Source organism: Schistocerca nitens, chromosome 4, assembly GCF_023898315.1.
Source record: "Schistocerca nitens isolate TAMUIC-IGC-003100 chromosome 4, iqSchNite1.1, whole genome shotgun sequence".
NCBI lineage: Eukaryota > Metazoa > Arthropoda > Insecta > Orthoptera > Acrididae > Schistocerca > Schistocerca nitens.
The window spans coordinates 346,900,356-346,918,776 of NC_064617.1; the positions used below are offsets into that span (position 1 = coordinate 346,900,356).

An 18,421-nucleotide genomic window follows, 5' to 3' on the forward strand; every position below is an offset into this window, starting at 1 on the left:
TTTTGAAGTCTTTGGTACTAAACTTCCCCTCAACTCAAAATCAGGGGGCTACAATCAGTTCTGCAGATTGTGAGCTTAATTGAAACTCTGAGAGCAAGGATGGTCTCTGCCAGTCGTTGGAATGAACCAAGTATGACCTTGTTGCCTAAACGGCAGGCATTTATTGTTCTAACATGCACCACAGTTTGCATTTGACTGCATCCTGTCCCCCAAATGGTTGCTGGAATAGCCTCTTCAACATGTTGAATGGTGCCTCCAGGTATACATCATGAGTGTGTATGGCATCATTCTTATCTCTTATTGCCATTTCCATCTGGGTACCTTTATGTACTGTACATTTGAAATGCTGATGACTGTGTGTGCCTCACATCAAAAAGGTACACAGCTACTTTATAAAATGTGAAGTGAGTCTCACTGGTTCAGATTCAGTTTCAGTGGAAGACAGCACTTCAGACTTTTTAATTATGCGGATGAGTGTAATGCCCTGAGTTCTGCTCTCCCTTTGCCTTCCCTTTATTGATTAGTGGCTAGGTTGATTTGGGGGAGGGGACCAAGTGTTGAGGTCATCGGTCCCATCGGGCTAGGGAAGGATGGTAAAGGAAGTTGGCCGTGCCCTTTGGAAGGAACCATCCCGGCTTGTGCCTGAAGAGATTTAGGGAAATCACGGGAAACCTAAATCAGGATGGCTGGACGTGGGTTTGAATTGTCGTCCTCCCGAATGTGAGTCCAGTGTGCTAACCACTGTGCCACCTTGTTCGGTTCTCTGTACTGAGCCTCTAGACCTATCACAGACATGCCCATCACAGTCAGTTGGATGAGTAGTGATAGATCCTTTACATCCTGTAGAGGAGATAATATCCATAGGGGAGGAGCATAATGTGTAAGGTTTCTTTAGTATCTGTTGTGCACATGTTTTGGTAGCCCTGTCAACACACCCATTCACAGCAGCTTCCTGTCTTGTAGCTGTAGTCAGGGCAGTGGGTTGCAGCGTCTTACAAACAACAGTAAATCTATCCCATGTCTGAGAACAGCATTCACGTTGGAGCTGCATTGTGATTAGCACAGAGTGTCTTATAAAGCAGTTTACTTATTTTAAACACCTGGAACAATTAACATTTAACAAAGAGGTTTTTGTCATGTCAGCAGAAAGATCTGGGAAAGAAGTTACTGATTCCCTGAAACCACATTTTTCGAGAAAATTATGGTCGCAAGCAGACTCATGTAACAAACTCAGAATCAGCTTTATGATAAATTATGTCAACGCACTCCCATGTTGAGAGCTATAATACACTAATCAAAAAAAAGTTTTGCATCACCTCAGTTCTGAGAGTTCCGGAATCTGTACAGAAAATTGGAATAGAGATCAACATAAACATCATTTCTGTCCTTTTTATTGCTCATGAAAACCACACATTGCATGTTGTACAACCACACAGCGAGACCTTCAGAGGTGGGGCCCAGATTGCTGTACACACCAGTATCTCTAATACCCAGTAGCACATCCTCTTGCATTGATGCTTGCCTGTATTCATCATGACATACTATTCAAAAGTTCATCAAGGCACTGTTGGTGCAGGTTGTCCCACTCCTCAACGGCAATTTGGTGTAGATCCCTCAGAGTGGTTGGTGGGTAACGTCGTCCATAAACAGCCTTTTTCAATCCATCCCAGGCATGTTCAGTAGGGTTCATATCTGGAGAACATGCTGGCCACTCTAGTCGAGCAGTGTTATTATTCTGAAGGAAGTCATTCACAAGGTGTGCACAATGGAGGCGTGAATTGTTGTCCTTGAACATGAATGCCTTGACAATATGCTGCCGATATGGTTGCACTGTCGGTCGGAGGCTGGCATTCACATATCATACAGCATTTATGGCGCCTTCCATGACCACCAGTGGACGTCGACCCCGCACAATGCCATCCCAAAACAGCAGGGAACCTCCACCTTGCTGCACTCACTGGACAGTGTGTCTAAGGCATTCAGCCTGACCGGGTTGCCTCCAAACACATCTCCGACAATTGTCTGGTTGAAGGCATATGCGACAATCATTGGTGAAGGGAACGTGATGCCAATCCTGAGTGGTCCATTCGGCATGTTGTTGGGCCCATCTGTACCGTGCTGCATGGTGTCGAGGTTGCAAAGATGGACCTCGCCATGCACATCGGGAGTGAAGTTGCGCATCATGCAGCCTGTTGCACGCAGTTTGAGTGTAACACGATGTCCTGTGGCTACACAAAAAGCATTATTCAACATGGTGGTGTTACTGCCAGGGTTCCACTGAGCCATAATCCACAGGTAGCAGTCATCCATTGCAGTAGTAGCCCTTGAGCAGACTGAGCGAGGCATGTCATCGACAGATCGTGTCTCTCTCTGTATCTCCTCCATGTCCGAACAGCATCGCTTTGGTTCATTCAGAGACGCTTGGACACTTCCCTTGTTGAGAACCCTTCCTGGCACAAACTAACAATGTGAACATGATCAAACCACAGTACTGACTGTCTAGGCATGGTTGAGCTACAGACAACACGAGCTGTGTACCTTCTTCCTGGTGAAATGACTGGATCTAGCTCGTGCATGGTTGTTTACATCTTTGGGCACGTTTAGTGACATCTCTGAACAGTCAGAGGGACTGTGTCTGTGATACAATATCCACAGTCAATGTCTATTTTCAGGAGTTCTGGGAACCACGGTGATGCCAGACTTTTTTTGATGTGTGTATATACACTACAGTAACTATTACTTATGAAATATTTTGTGTACAAGCCTCATAATATACAAAAGTTACTAAAAATATAAGTTTATTCAAGTAGATGTATGGTACTCTGAACTTTAGGATGAATGGTTCTTTTAAACAAAGGTACTTCTGCCAAAACTGTATAAAGCACAAACATGGGCTGAAACTGATGCTATAGAACAAAGAAAGTTCTTTGCAGCACTCTATGTTTGAAGATACATCAGTATCACAACACATGCAAAGGTTTTGATGTAATTAACAGGGAAAGCAAGTGTAAATTTTACAGAAATTTTTAGAATTTAGGTTTTCAAAGCAAATTTATGTGAGACCCATGGTTTTGCTCAGACACAAAGGAAACAACAGAAGTTGGCTTCTGTACATAAATATTTTCCCTTGCCAAAGGAATGTAGTTCAGTTGCAAAGGCAGATATATCAGCATCTCTCATCTGTGTACCTATTTCACAGTAAAATAGCAAGTTAGGTAAATTTGCCATTAAGTGAAATAAATCTGTGAAACAGAATTCAGAATTTTAGCATTTGCTTTGGAATAACTGCTTGTACAACTACTGATATCTTGGATAGGTGGTGGGATGTACCAGAATGGAAATGAAACATGAACCCTTACAGTTTGTAGGCAATTCTCTTACTGAATGTAAATTCTTGGCCATACTCAGAACCCAACACCTCTGCATCTATTGTCAGTTCCCAGTTCCGCACTTGTACTTTTCAACCTCCTCAAACTCCCCTGCATACAATGTGAGACTGACACTTCTTGAGAGCAAGGCTACTGCAGGCTATACCTCATCCACAATCACTTTCTCTCGCTTTCCTTTAATTGGTGTTGTTTTATTCCCCCCTTTTTTTGTCTTTTGTGTTTCCCTGATTCAAGTCAGATTTTACTTCTAGAGAGGAAGTGTGGGCAGAAGGGAGAGAGTGAGAGCGAGAGAGAGAGAGAGAGAGAGAGAGAGAGAAAGTGCATTTGCCTCCCTAAAACTTCCTCATTTCCCTCAATAAAGAGAGTTTATTTTGCAGCTCAGCCATAATCAGTCAGTATCTCCCTCCCCATCTCTCCTATTAGTGTATGTCAGTCAGTGTGCCACTCATCTCTCCATTTTCAGGGTTCTCTTGGTCTGTCCTCTCAGTCAATATTTTGTATTTTACGTATTGGTTACAATTTTTATTCAAACATTTTTGTTGCTCTATGAAAATTTTTAAGTTGAATCCAACATTTTAAAAATTATTCTGTGGGTGAAAATGAATTCTAATGTGATTGAAATAATTCACATACCTCCACTTAAATAGTAACAAAACTATGTAGGAAAACCTATAATGTTTCAGTAAATGGAGTTATGCAACACTACACAGAAAAATTCTGGGAAGTACTAGACACAATTGTGAATTATTTACAAACAAGTAACTAATGAGTCAATTTGAATCCGTAAAAAATATTACTTGTGATTCCATCTCAGCAAGATACCAGCAGAAATGAGGTTTTTTTAAAGGTCCGACAAAGATTTACACAGAATTTGTGTTGACATGTTGCCATGCACAAAATGAACATGGACAACACTTAACCTGAAGATAAAAGATGTGGGGCATACAGGTAACTGCATGTGCAAGTGAATCTGGTGAAAGAATGAAAGCAAAAGACCAGTGCCATTATTTGTATTTATTTATTTTCATGTTATGGCCTTTGTTGGTCAACTTCAGTGAATCTTATAAAAAGGTTCCAATTTTCTATGCGAACAGTACTGACTTATTCTCTCAGACTGCAACTTTCCATATTCATCTGTAATTATCTTTTGTATTGTCCATGGACATAGTCATATACTTTCTTAAGATTTACAAAGACTTGTATTGTTTCCTGTAATATGATGAGAATAATTTTAAAGTGATGATATGTTCTGCACAGTTTCTTTAGGATGTGTGGCCTCCTTTGTATTCACTACATCTTGCTGTAGTTGTTGTTTAAATCTACTATAGAAAATACTGGAGAAAATGTTGTGGACACAGTCCAAAAGAGACTACCTCTGTAGTTATCTGGATGTATCTTACCTCCTTTTCTTGTCTAGTTGGTGGATTACGTATCATAACACTGGATGAGACGTGGACCACAGGGCCACATCGTACTTGCCAAAACTGATGTGCCAATCCAACGAATGGCGTCATTATGGCTCGCCGCGAAAGTCGAAAGTGCCCTAGTATGGTGAAAGTTATGGTGATTCTCATGTACGACTGTGGTGGTGTTATCCTAACACATTATGATCCCCCACGGCAGACTGTCAGTGGACAGTATTATTGTTCGTTTTTGGAGCATCACTTGCGACCAGCTTTGCGCAGGAAGCGGCGACACTTTCTGCGCAACCCACCCATCGTTATGCACGACAGTGCGTGGGCACGTACAGCGCAAGCTACACCACATTCCCCGGACTTAAGTCCTTGTGACTTTGATTTGATTCCGAAGATGAAGGAACCACTTCATGGTATTCGCTTCAGAATTGTTCCAGAGATTCGATAGGCAGTAGACTCCTCTATTCACACCATCAACAGAACAGGCTCTGCTAACGGTGTACTATGCCTTCTACATCACTGGCAACAGGTTCTACACAACTCTGGTGACTACTTTCAAGGACAGTAACAGGTGCAAACATTTAACTCTTTCGCATCGGTTGTGAATAAATAGTTACCCCTATTTAAGTTCTAACCCTCATATTTATAGGAAAGGAGTACTGCGTGCTGTGAATAGTAGTGTAACTGGAAGGTCAGCACAACAGTGCATGAGACACCTGTGTCTCTGTTTTGTTTTTCCATTTGTAGTGGGTAGAGTGTAGTTTCTTGGTGAAGTTGACAACATAATGCCACAAAGATGCCATTTGGACCCAGTTTTTCAAGGTAGAATACTAGGCTGCTCGCATGCAGGCCAGGCACGGACCAAAGTAAATGTGCCACAAAGTGTCATTTCGAGGCTTTGGTGATGGTTTTGAGGTACAGGTGGTGTTTGTCACAGGCCAGTATAGGATTGATCAAGAATAACTTTAACAGCTGGACTAAATTGAAGCACACCTCCAAGACAGTTGGCTGCAGAGCTTGCAGCTGCCTCAGAAGTTCCTGTTTGCTGACAAACTGTGTTTTGGGGGGACAGAATGGAGAACTGTTTGCCATACATGCAGCTGTTTGCATCCCACTCACCCCAGCACAGAGATGGGCACGTGTATTGTGGAATCGGCAACATCAAAATTGGATCATGAATGAGTGAAGGAATGTGCTCTTGACAGATAAACCCTACTAAATTTTGCAAAATGATTCTTGTTGGACATTAGAGAGAACCTGATAGTCAATACTACCACAGGAACATAATAGGAATAGACCATTTTGATCATGGCATCATGTAGAATGGCTGTAGGAAGCTGCACATCTCTGTTGGTGGTCGGAGAGATATTGTAAACACTCTGAGTTAGAGAGATGAGGTACTGCTACCACAAGTTTGCCTTTGCAGCAGTTTGGTTGGTCGAGAGTTCTCTTGTGATAATGCCCATCCACATCAAGCTGCTCTGGTAGATGACTATTGGAGGTGAAGATATCCATTGCTTTGACGGGCTAGTGAGAATCCTGTGTCTGAATCCTATAGAATGTTCCTGGGATGCACTAGGGAGGAAATTGCCTCCCTTCAGTCTCAACCAAGGACGCTTCCAGACCTCTGCACCACTCGTGCTGAGAAATATGAGGGTTTCCTGAAAGTAATGCACCACATATTTTTTTCTTCAACAGTTCTTTATTGAACGTAAAGAATGGGGTTTCATCTACACACCCTATTTTTCCACTTAATCTCCATCCTGTTCTGTGGTCTTCCTCCAGCACGAAACAAGGGTGTGTATGCCCTGTCGGTACCTATCCTTGTCCAGGTGGTGGAGCCAGTGCTTCACTGTGTTTTCTATCATCTCCTCATTGTCCTCAAAATGTCTTTCTCGAATAGCATCCTTAAATGGCTCAGACAAGTGGAAGTCCAAGGGGACTAGGTCAGGGCTGTAGGGTGGACGGGGTAACACTGTCTAATCTTGTGTTGTGATGTGTTCAGCAGTCCTCAGACTTGTGTGGGGCCGTGTTATCGTGTTGCAGCAAAACACCTCATGGTTTTCTGTGGTGCCAAAGTCACTGGAAATGTGTCTCGAGTTTTGTTAATGTGTTGAAATATGCTTCTGAATTAATGATACCACCTCTTGGCATCACATCAATAAGAATCACACCTTCACAGTCCCCGAACACGGTGGTCATGGCCTTACTGGTGGAAAGAGTTGCTTTGAATTTTTTCCTCTGTGTGGAATGTTTCTATCAACTGTCATTTTGTTTTGGGCTCAAAATGGTGAACCCAGGTTTCATCACCTGTCACAATCCGGGACAAGAAGGCCTCCCCCTCAGCTTCAAAACGTTGCAACAAATATTTTTTCTGTGCAATTTGTGATCCACAGTTAGACACCACGGGACCCATCTTGCACACACTTTTAAATATCAAAGAGTGTGGATAATTGCAGATGCAGTGCTAATGGCTGAGTCATAATGCATTTAGCCTCACGAATGGCAACATCAGCTTGCTGCAACATTTCAGGTATGACAGCCATGGATGATCTCCCCGACCGCTGCAAATCGTAGAGCTCCACCGAACCGCCTTTTGATGACCTCCTTCTCCGTGCCCAGTGACTAACTGTATTTCTGTCGACATTAGATGCTCCATAGACTTTACACAAGTGTTTGTGAATATTCTCCACAGTTTCTTTCTCTGCAGTAAGAAATTCGATGACAGCATGTTGCTTCTAACGTACATCACCTACAGATGCCATTCTGAAACTGTCCTGCAGCTACGCTACCTATCAGAAATGACGGAAACTTGGCGTACTCGCTCAAGAAACTTCAGATAATAGACACTTAATGTTTCCCATCCATAACATTGTTTTTGGCTGGGAAAAAAAATGTGGTGCATTACTTTCTGAGCAACCGCGTAGGATCGACTGCCAAGAGAGGTCTTGAACCGTCTCGTAGAGAGCATGCCACATCACTGAGTAGCATGTGTGGCTGTTGGGGATAATGGTATTCCTTATTAACAGCTTCTTTCATTGTGGAAGAGATTTCCCAGTTGTTTTATTTTCTATAATGTGTATCTTAGCTATCACAACGTTTTTCTAACATTATGTTTCGGGAACTGTTTTGTGCCAAATGCAATTTAACTAAGCTGCAGCTTGTTCAGTAATCGTTCTCACATCCTGATGTTCTCTTTTCATGATTATGCTTAACTTTTGGTCCCTAGTGTATTTCAAGCAGTGGGCAATACCACAAACCTGTTTCCAGGTGTAAGGAGACAGCCGTACGGCTGGTACCCACTTTTGCCTTCCATCTGAAGATCTGTGACCCCGGTGCTGTTCTTGATAAGAGAGTAAGGCCTTTTTTTCATGGTTATACTTTATTTTTGGACACTAGTGTACTTCCAGCAATGGGAAACACCTCAAACCCGTTTTTTAGGCATGAGGGGAGACTCACGCAGCCAGTACCCACTTTTGCCTTCCACCTTTTAAGATTCATGACCTCACTGCTGTTTGCCAGTTACCGTCAGGTGAGTGTCGATTGGCCAGTGCATGCGAATCGGAAGGTGGTGTGGCATTAAGGATCCTAGGCAATGCAATGGGCTCTAGAGGTGCCAAAGCATTCGTCTCACGTGCCCCAGCTCCACTGCAGCTCAAGGCAGTAGCCTGGAGCCTGTCGACTGTGTCCAACACAGCTCAGAGCTGGTTACAGACAGTGACCAATACCCCTGTAGCTGTACACAACAGGTGCTGTCTGTATCCATCTTTGATAAGTTGTTGTTTATATCACAAGTAATGCAGCACCAACCAATAAGTCACAATGTGCTATCTAAGTTTTACTGATACGCTACTTCTAGTTTATACTACTCTAAAAAGTCGGCTCAAACTATAGACGATGCACAAGAATTTATGAAAAAAACCTAGAATAAATTAGTAAACAGTAGCCTACACAGAAAAATACACAGGTACAATTCACTTCTTCACAGAAATACATGAAAACAGAAAGTAAACAAAGTACTATGTGTAAAATAGAAGGTTCTGCTAGGGAACTAGGCACAACTGCTTGTCTTCTGGTCAACTTTTTAATATGTGCTGTTTTCCTGACTTCACTTTTCAACATTAGTGAAAGGGTTTTTTGTTAGTTGTCTTCTTCTGGGTCGAGCCCATCTCTTGATCTGCCTTCTAATTTGGGCAATTTTTTTCTGGGTTTGAGGTTGACACCATGTTGTTCTGTTTTGTAGGTTCGAAGTTAACCATAGCTGGTGTCTTTCTTCGATTAGTATCAGTTTTTCTAAATTGTCTGTAATATTATGGTTTGTGTGATTTCTAGTGAATTGACAGCAGTTATAATTCCTATGTTCTTTGTTTGTTTTCACTTACTATACTTCTCCTGCAGAGATGTGAATTTAATTTTAATTTTGGATGGATAGTGGTGTGAACCAGTTCCTGTTAGTAACTTAATATTGTACATTTATCTGTGATAGGATCCGTCCGTGTATACATAATAGAGCTGCCATTCCCCGTTTCTCCAGTAAAAATGCTGCCAAGTTTTAAGTTTGTTTGGCCTCTTTTTGAAGTATGTAAATTTAAAGATGAAGTTACTTTGTCCACAAGTTCAACACTGGCATGTTTCTGTGTGCCATTTCCTGACTGTACCTCAGTATTATTATTCTGTTTGGCATTGAAGTCCACTTTGCTCTTCTTTCCTGATCTTCATTAGAAAATTTTTCTCATTAGTAGGGAGCATGGGCATTCGTGGAGGTATACATTTTGTTTGTTGTTTTTAAGGTTAAAGTTCCAATTTTTGGTGAGGTGGCTTGAAAATCAATTAGCTATTAATTTTTATATTTACATGCCCTGTTCCTAATTAGCTTGTTCTTTCATGACCTTTTGCTGGATTTCCTTGTTATAAATTCTGTATCCTTGGGATCTGAATGGCTCTTCCATGATACTTATTTTCTGGAACCCTACTATTAATTTTTTTTTTAATTTTAGGTATCACCCAACATTCATAAACAGGTTTGTGGCTGCCTGTCATCACTGTTTGTACACTGTTCCCAATCTGGAATTTCCATTTTAACAAGCATGTCTGTAAGTAATTATTTCAAACAATCACTACAACAATATTTGAAGGTGATAATGTCTTAGTGAGTGTGCATCTAACAGGGCTAATGTCTTTGATGTAATTGGCATAGACATTAACAGATGCAAAGGTGTCATAAGACATATTTTAGTGGAACCAAATATATAATTGTTACAATGAGAAAAGATTAGATAAGTTACATAATGAGCAAGTCAAGAACTGCCAATTTTCTAAGCTCCAAATAAGGAATTCTGCTGAAGAATCTGTAAATGAGCATTGATACAATTTCAGACCTTTCATTCAATTTGTGCTGAGTTTATGTTTGTATACAAAAGTGAAGAGTGGTGTTAAATATATACTGTTATTTAACACAGACACTATAAACCTGCTTAATCAGTAGTTAAATTAAACCATAATGAATACAAAGAATGCATAAAGTTTTTGGTGGGTTAGAAAGCTGAATTTCATGTTCATGGTTGCAAAAAATTTCATGGACTTTTGTTCAACTATGATATCAAATAAATGAGCAAAATTATCTATGAGCCTTCTCAGTATGTCTTTTCTTTTGTCTGTACTATTTAGTCCTATTTGTTTATTTAAGCTCTTGTAGCCCACTTTATACATTCACCATATCCATTTTAGTCACCTTTTTCCTCCGATGGAGTAGGTGCAGCCAGATTCTTTTATCCTGTTGCTTTTCTACTCTTACGGAGTGTCTCAAATCAGATGAGTCAATGTTAGTTCATTTTGTTCTTTTATACATTTAGACAGATTCATTTAGTAACAATTGTATTGATGCAGTTGCCTGTTGAATGACTGACTTCAAGGTGTTACATAAAACATGTTTGAGCAAGTAGAAAAGTTTGTAGACTTTTCACAAAGTGTTTCAAAATAGCCTAACATGTTCTTTAGCTCATAGGTATTATCTCTTTTAAAATTTGAGTTCATTAAGTATTTATTTCATTTATTGTTTTAGGACTATGAAGTCTTCAATTTACTTGGGAAAGGTGGCTTTGCAAGTGTGTACAGGGCACATTGTCTGAGAAATGGAAGAGAAGTAGCTATTAAAATGGTAAGTTGCTGTGGTGTGTAGTCTAATTCTTTGGAGAATATTACTCAACCCTGTTTCAAAACATTTAAGGTGATATTATATCAATCACATTAAAAGAAAATCACATTAACTACTAATTGAAGGCACTGTGGAAAAATGAGATATAGTTAGTGTATAATATGTGATTGATTGATTATGTTCTTTTATTTTTTATGAGACAATCCCAGAGGTATTTGTGATAGTGTTAAAAAAATAAAAAACTATGTCAGTAAATCATCAAGACTTGTCAGATGTCACAAGCTGTAAACTCTAAATTTGTATTTGTGTTTTAAATAATGATGATTGTTGAAATTAGTGTCTCATTCAAGAGTGTTAAGAGTGTGTGTGTGTGTGAGTGGGGGGGAATGGGGGGTGCAGGGGGGAGGGGGAGTGGGAGATTATTTTGATTACAGACCTGCATGTATTATCCAATTGTGTGGTAGTTTCTGTTCTGTTTATGCATTTTCAGGAACTCAAAGGAGTTATCAAATTTGTTTTCTACCATTCTTGTTATCATCAGAGACATCCTCTTTATCAGTATCATTGTACTGCTCAGTGCCTTTCAGAAATATGATTTTTTGAGTAACTTATTGCAGTGTAATATAGTAAGGACTTCTTTTTTCAGTTGTCATATTTCAGATGCTACTGTACGATTGATACTGGTCCATATGAAATAAAGCCCATTGTATTGTGTCTTACCTCGCTGAATAACCCACTGCTTTGATAATAAGGGACGGAGTCATCTCAGTAAACATTGCGCTGTTTTCTTCCTTCCTGTGCATTATCAGTGTGTTGCTGGCCTGTGCTCTTAATATTGATCCTTAATTGCAAAGCTTTCACCCTAACATTTGACCTATAGTTGCAAGTAACTGTCTCTGAAGAATGTTCTTATTATGCAGTCTTACCAAGCACACTTGCTACCTATGTGTAATTTATACATTATATAACTAATATCATACAACAGCTTTGTAAACTCTACTGTTGTTGAAACGGTAGATGCTTTAATTTTTTTGAATTTGGGTAAGCACAAAACTAGAGTGAAACAACTCGTTTCATTGTTCTGCCCCCCCCCCCCCCCCCCCTCCCACTCACACACACACACACACACACACACACACACACACACACACACACATATTCCTTGTAACAAGTGAGGTGAACTTGCATTTGAGAGGAGTGAGATTCAAATCTTCATCTAGTGACTGAGATGTAGGTTGGTGTTTTTTTTTTTTTTTTTTTTTTTTTTTTTGTGGCTTCCTTAAATTGTTAAAGGCAAATTCCCGGATGCGTCCTTTGAAAAGGGCATGGCCAATATCCTACCTCAAGCCATGTACTGTCCAAACTTATGCTTGTTCTCTAATGACTTCATTGCTCAAGGGATTTTCTTTCCCCCTTTGCACTTGGTTGCATCATCTTAAAGGTACAACTTTATCTTTGTTTTATGTAACTAATCATTTTGCAGATTCTTTGCTGTCCAGAGTTTTTTGTTGTGTGCTACACTGTTTATATTATTGTTGGTAACTGATGGAGTTCATCAATGCAGCACCTTCTTATGCTTCCTATTACTCTATATGTTATGAGCACAAGACTTTTTGAATAGCTGAGTAGTACATGCATAAATAGTTTGTTCTTCTGACCACAGATAGATAAAAAGAAGATGAAGGCTGCTGGAATGATAAGTAGAGTTCAACAAGAGGTAAACATACATTCAAAACTGAAACATCCTTCTATATTGGAACTACACACCTATTTTGAAGATGAGAAATTTGTCTATCTGGTGCTTGAACTTTGTCATCATGGAGAATTGCAGAAATATCTCAAGAATAATTCCAAGATATTAAGCGAGAAAGAAGGTAAGTATTTATATTGTTTTATGTAAAAAAAAAAAAAACTGTCATCGGCACATACTCCAACACATTAAGATAACTTAAAATTTTAATGCCTGTGCACCACTCAAAAAAGATTTGTGAATAAGTCAATGCTACATGTATTTCTGAAGACATATTTTTGGAAAATGTTTTACTTTCTGTGTAAAAAATTGAAAACTGTGTTTTGTGGATTTGTATTTTTCCTCAACTGTGCAGCTGTGAAACGATTTTGAGGCACGTACTTGTTCAAAAAGATTGCCTCTATCTCGTTTTGTATTTCTACAGTTTGACAATAAATTGCCTATCTTTTCTTTATTGCCTGTAGATATTATGCTTCTTCGAAGATAATTTTGTTACCAGCTGCATTTAATTTGGAAAGTTTAGAATGGAAAATATGCTCACCAAGAACTTAACATTCATTGTACTTTAGGTCATATGTTCCCATATGCAAAATGTGGGTGACAGGATCCTTCCCACCCTGTTTCTGCCCCCACCCTCTTCCTGGTACACTGTGCTGCATCATATTTGAAGTTAACATATGCTTTGTGTTTCTCTTTTGTACACAGTTTATCAAGTCTGCCTCAAACATAATTGTGATTTACATAGTGTTAACAGCAGTTTTCATTTTGTTTAGGAGTCAGTTAGGTATTGACGTTCACAAATCGAGTGACATATCTATAAGTAGATAAGTGCTCCACAGTTTTCGTGATTTTGACTGTAATTAACTGACACTACAGTGTTTGTCTTTGGCGTGTTATTGTAAAAGGTGTCACAAATTCAGTTAAAAAAACATCAAAATGTACATGTCACACGTGTATTCACATGAATGCCAGATACATCCAGTTTGAAGTTGTGGAGTCGAATAATTTATTTTTTGTCGTTTCTGCATAATCTTTCATTGATTGTGCCAAAAAGTGTGTGTGCATCTACAGCTATACTTCAGAAGCCACTTTATGGTTTGTGGCAGGGGTTACTCCTGGTACCACTACCTGATTTCCCCCCCCCCCCCTTTCCGTGTACCATTTGTGAATGGCACATGGTAGGAATGATTGTCAGTAAACCACCATATTAGCCCTAATTTCTCGTACTTTCTCATTCTGGTCACTTTGTGAAACGTGACAGAATTAATATGTTGCTCAACTCTTTCCAGAATGTATCCTCTAAGAATTTCAGTAGTAAATCTCTCTGTGATGCACGTTACCTCTCTTTTGGAGTCTGTCACTGGAGTTTGTTGAGTGTTTCTGTAACACTTTCTTGTCAACTAAATGATTCCATGATGAAATGCACTTCTCTTCATTGTATCAAATTTATTTCTTCTATAAATCCAAAATGGTAAGAATCACAGACTGAAGAGTAAGACTCAAGAATTGGTTCAACAAGTGTTTTGTAAGCTACTTGTTATCTGGGTTGATTTCCGTAAGATTTTTCCCATGAATCTCAGCCTAGAATCAGCTTTTTCTGCTATTCATTTTGTGTGGTCATTCCACTATAGTCACTCCAATTCTTAGTCCTAAGTATTTTATGGTAGTTACTGTTTGCTGTGTTTGCGACCAGTGGTCTAATTGTAGAGTAGTGGATTTCTTCTCCTATGTATGCAAAATATGTTGCATATACAGGGTTATTACAAATGATTGATGCGATTTCACAGCTCTAGAATAACTTTATTATTTGAGATATTTTCACAATGCTTTGCACACACATACAAAAACTCAAAAAGTTTTTTTAGGCATTCACAAATGTTCGATATGTGCCCCTTTAGTGATTCAGCAGACATCAAGCCGATAATCAAGTTCCTCCCACACTCGGCGCAGCATGTCCCCATCAATGAGTTCGAAAGCATCGTTGATGCGAGCTCGCAGTTCTGGCACGTTTCTTGGTAGAGGAGGTTTAAACACTGAATCTTTCACATAACCCCACAGAAAGAAATTGCATGGGGTTAAGTCGGGAGAGCGTGGAGGCCATGACATGAATTGCTGATCATGATCTCCACCACGACCGATCCATCTGTTTTCCAATCTCCTGTTTAAGAAATGCCGAACATCATGATGGAAGTGTGGTGGAGCACCATCCTGTTGAAAGATGAAGTCGGTGCTGTCGGTCTCCAGTTGTGGCATGAGCCAATTTTCCAGCATGTCCAGATACACGTGTCCTGTAACGTTTTTTTCGCAGAAGGAAAAGGGGCCGTAAACTTTAAACTGTGAGATTGCACAAAACACGTTAACTTTTGGTGAATTGCGAATTTGCTGCGCGAATGCGTGAGGAGTCTCTACCGCCCAGATTCGCACATTGTGTCTGTTCACTTCACCATTAAGAAAAAATGTTGCTTCATTACTGAAAACAGGTTTCGCACTGAACGCATCCTCTTCCATGAGCTGTTGCAACCGCGCCGAAAATTCAAAGCATTTGTCATCGGGTGTCAGGGCTTATGGCAATTGTAAACGGTAAGGCTTCTGCTTTAGCCTTTTCCATAAGATTTTCCAAACCGTCGTCTGTGGTACGTTTAGCTCCCTGCTTGCTTTATTCGTCGACTTCCGCGGGCTACGCGAGAAACTTGCCCGCACGCGTTCAACCGTTTCTTCGCTCACTGCAGGCCGACCCGTTGATTTCCCCTTACAGAGGCATCCAGAAGCTTTAAACTGCGCATACCATCGCCGAATGGAGTTAGCAGTTGGTGGATCTTTGTTGAACTTCATCCTGAAGTGTCGTTGCGCTGTTATGACTGATTGATGTGAGTGCATTTCAAGAACGACATACGCTTTCTCGGCTCCTGTCGCCATTTTGTCTCACTGCGCTCTGGCGGCAGAAACCTGAAGTGCGGCTTCAGCCGAACAAAACTTTATGAGTTTTTCTACGTATCTGTAGTGTGTCGTGACCATATGTCAATGAATGGAGCTACAGTGAATTTATGAAATCGCTTCAATCATTTGTAATAGCCTGTATTTAGATTCAGTCTCAATTGCCAGTTTCTGCAACATTCATCAATACCCTGTAGATCTTACTGCAGTTCACTACAGTTTTCTGGAGTTGCTACCTTCTTACAAACAACTGTGTCATCTCCAGTTAACCTTATGGAGTTTCTGACATTATCCTCTAGATTGTTTATATGTAATGTAAACAATAAAGGTCCCGCCACACTTCCTTGGGCTGTTCCTGAGATTACCTTTACGCCTGTTGATTTTTGATCCTTAAGAGCAAGACACTGAGTTCTGTCTGCGAGGAAATCTTGAATCTAGTCACAAATCTGGTCCAATATTCGGTAAGCCCATATTTTTTTCCACTAAATGACCTTGCGAGACTGTATCAAATGCCTTCCTGAAGTCAGAGAACATGGCATCAACCTGAGCACTGATGTCTATGGCACTCGGGAAGGGATAAAGTTCAGATGAGTCTCCCCTTACCTTTATGAACTGTTCCTCTTTCCCTAAAACTCTCTAGTCCTTTTCCTTCAGCCATCTACCTCGCCTTTCAACTTTCTGCCAGAAGAAGGAGCCACTGGCTCTGAAAGGTTTTATAAGTTACACCTTTTGTGTGGGTGTTCTCCTGCCGCCATTTGGTGAGTAGATTTTTTATCTATCCAGTTACATTGTATTGTCAGTAGCTGATTATTTTCGTTGTTATAAATATGATCTTAAAAATAACAAGAGACAAGTAATACAGACTCTTTGACCTGTCAGTTCCATTCACACTATATGACAGTTATGTTATATGTGATGAAGAATTGTGACTACCTGAGCTTAAACAGGAGTAACATACATGAGAACCTGTGTAATGTGAAATAGGACAGATTTTATATCCTGTCATATTAGCATAGACATGGTTGTAATTAGGTTCTGATATTCACATGATTATTTGCTTTCTAGATGCAAATCAAGCTGTATATCATAAAGAATTTGTAACTGACATGCATGTCATTCAGAAAGAGACACATTATGTAACTAGACCTATGTTTCTACTATTATACATACAATTTTTATGTTGTAGAAGTTTATGTACACACACTTGTGTATTCTCTCTATCAGATGCCACTGATGATGGCTTGTACATCTAACATCATTGGCTAATAAACATTTCAAGTGCAGCTCATGGTGTTTAAAATATGATCTATAATAAATCTAAAAGCTACAGAGCATCAAGCACTCAAAATGTTTTATATTTGTCTAAGGTATATCGATCAGTGCTTTTGAATGGTAACCATTTGTGCTACACATCTTCTGCCTCAGAAATGAATATCTGTTGCTGACTATTCAGATACTCTACAATTTGTAACCTGTCACACATGCTAAACAAAAATATTTTCCTACCTCTCTTAACAATTCCTTATAATATCTGTAGTCGTTGTGCTATCACAGCCTTATGATCACTGTTTATCATGAGCTGGTTCTCTTTCTGCTGAATGTAATTTTTATTTTCTTTTTACGCAAAATGTCCCCCCCCATGAACCATGGACCTTGCCGTTGGTGGGGAGGCTTGCGTGCCTCAGCGATACAGATGGCCGTACCGTAGGTGCAACCACAATGGAGGGGTATCTGTTGAGAGGCCAGACAAACATGTGGTTCCTGAAGAGGGGCAGCAGCCTTTTCAGTAGTCTGGATGATTGACTGATCTGGCCTTGTAACATTAACCAAAACGGCCTTGCTGTGCTGGTACTGCGAACGGCTGAAAGCAAGGGGAAACTACAGCCGTATTTTTTCCCGAGGACATGCAGCTTTATTGTATGATTAGATGATGATGGTGTCCTCTTGGGTAAAATATTCCGGAGGTAAAATAGTCCCCCATTCGGATCTCCGGGCGGAGACTACTCTAGAGGACGTCGTTATCAGGAGAAAGAAAACTGGCATTCTACGGATCGGAGCGTAGAATGTCAGATCCCTTAATCGGGCAGGTAGGTTAGAAAATTTAAAAAGGGAAATGGATAGGTTAAAGTTAGATATAGTGGGAATTAGTGAAGTTCGGTGGCAGGAGGAACAAGACTTTTGGTCTGGTGATTACAGGGTTATAAATACAAAATCAAATAGGGGTAATGCAGGAGTAGGTTTAATAATGAATAAAAAAATAGGAGTGCGGGTTAGCTACTACAAACAGCATAGTGAATGCATTGTTGTGGCCAAGATAGACACAAAGCCCATGCCTACTAGCTCTGCTGATGATGAAGAAATAGATGAAATGTATGACGAGATAAAAGAAATTATTCAGGTAGTGAAGGGAGACGACAATTTAATAGTCATGGGTGACTGGAATTCGTCAGTAGGAAAAGGGAGAGAAGGAAACATAGTAGGTGAATATGGATTGGGGGGAAGAAGTGAAAGAGGAAGCCGCCTTGTAGAATTTTGCACAGAGCATAACTTAATCATAGCTAACACTTGGTTCAAGAATCATAAAAGAAGGTTGTATACCTGGAAGAACCCTGGAGATACTAAAAGGTATCAGATAGATTATATAATGGTAAGACAGAGATTTAGGAACCAAGTTATAAATTGTAAGACATTTCCAGGGGCAGATGTGGATTCTGGCCACAATCTATTGGTTATGAACTGCAGACTGAAACTGAAGAAACTGCAAAAAGTTTGGAATTTA

General features: G+C 40.0%; 1 protein-coding gene across 2 annotated transcripts in view; it reads left to right on the forward strand.

Annotated features, from left to right (window-relative positions):
* The window catches only part of LOC126252889 (serine/threonine-protein kinase PLK4), a 245,329-nt gene that overhangs the window by 53,519 nt on the left and 173,389 nt on the right, over positions 1–18,421 (forward strand). Inside the window, exons 2-4 of one of the 2 annotated variants that reach the window (XM_049953858.1) lie at positions 9,802–9,897; positions 10,866–10,961; positions 12,622–12,832. In XM_049953858.1, the coding sequence (XP_049809815.1) occupies positions 9,802–9,897; positions 10,866–10,961; positions 12,622–12,832 (403 nt within the window). The remainder of the gene's footprint in view (positions 1–9,801; positions 9,898–10,865; positions 10,962–12,621; positions 12,833–18,421) is intronic. The other variant, XM_049953859.1, reaches the window with a different exon arrangement.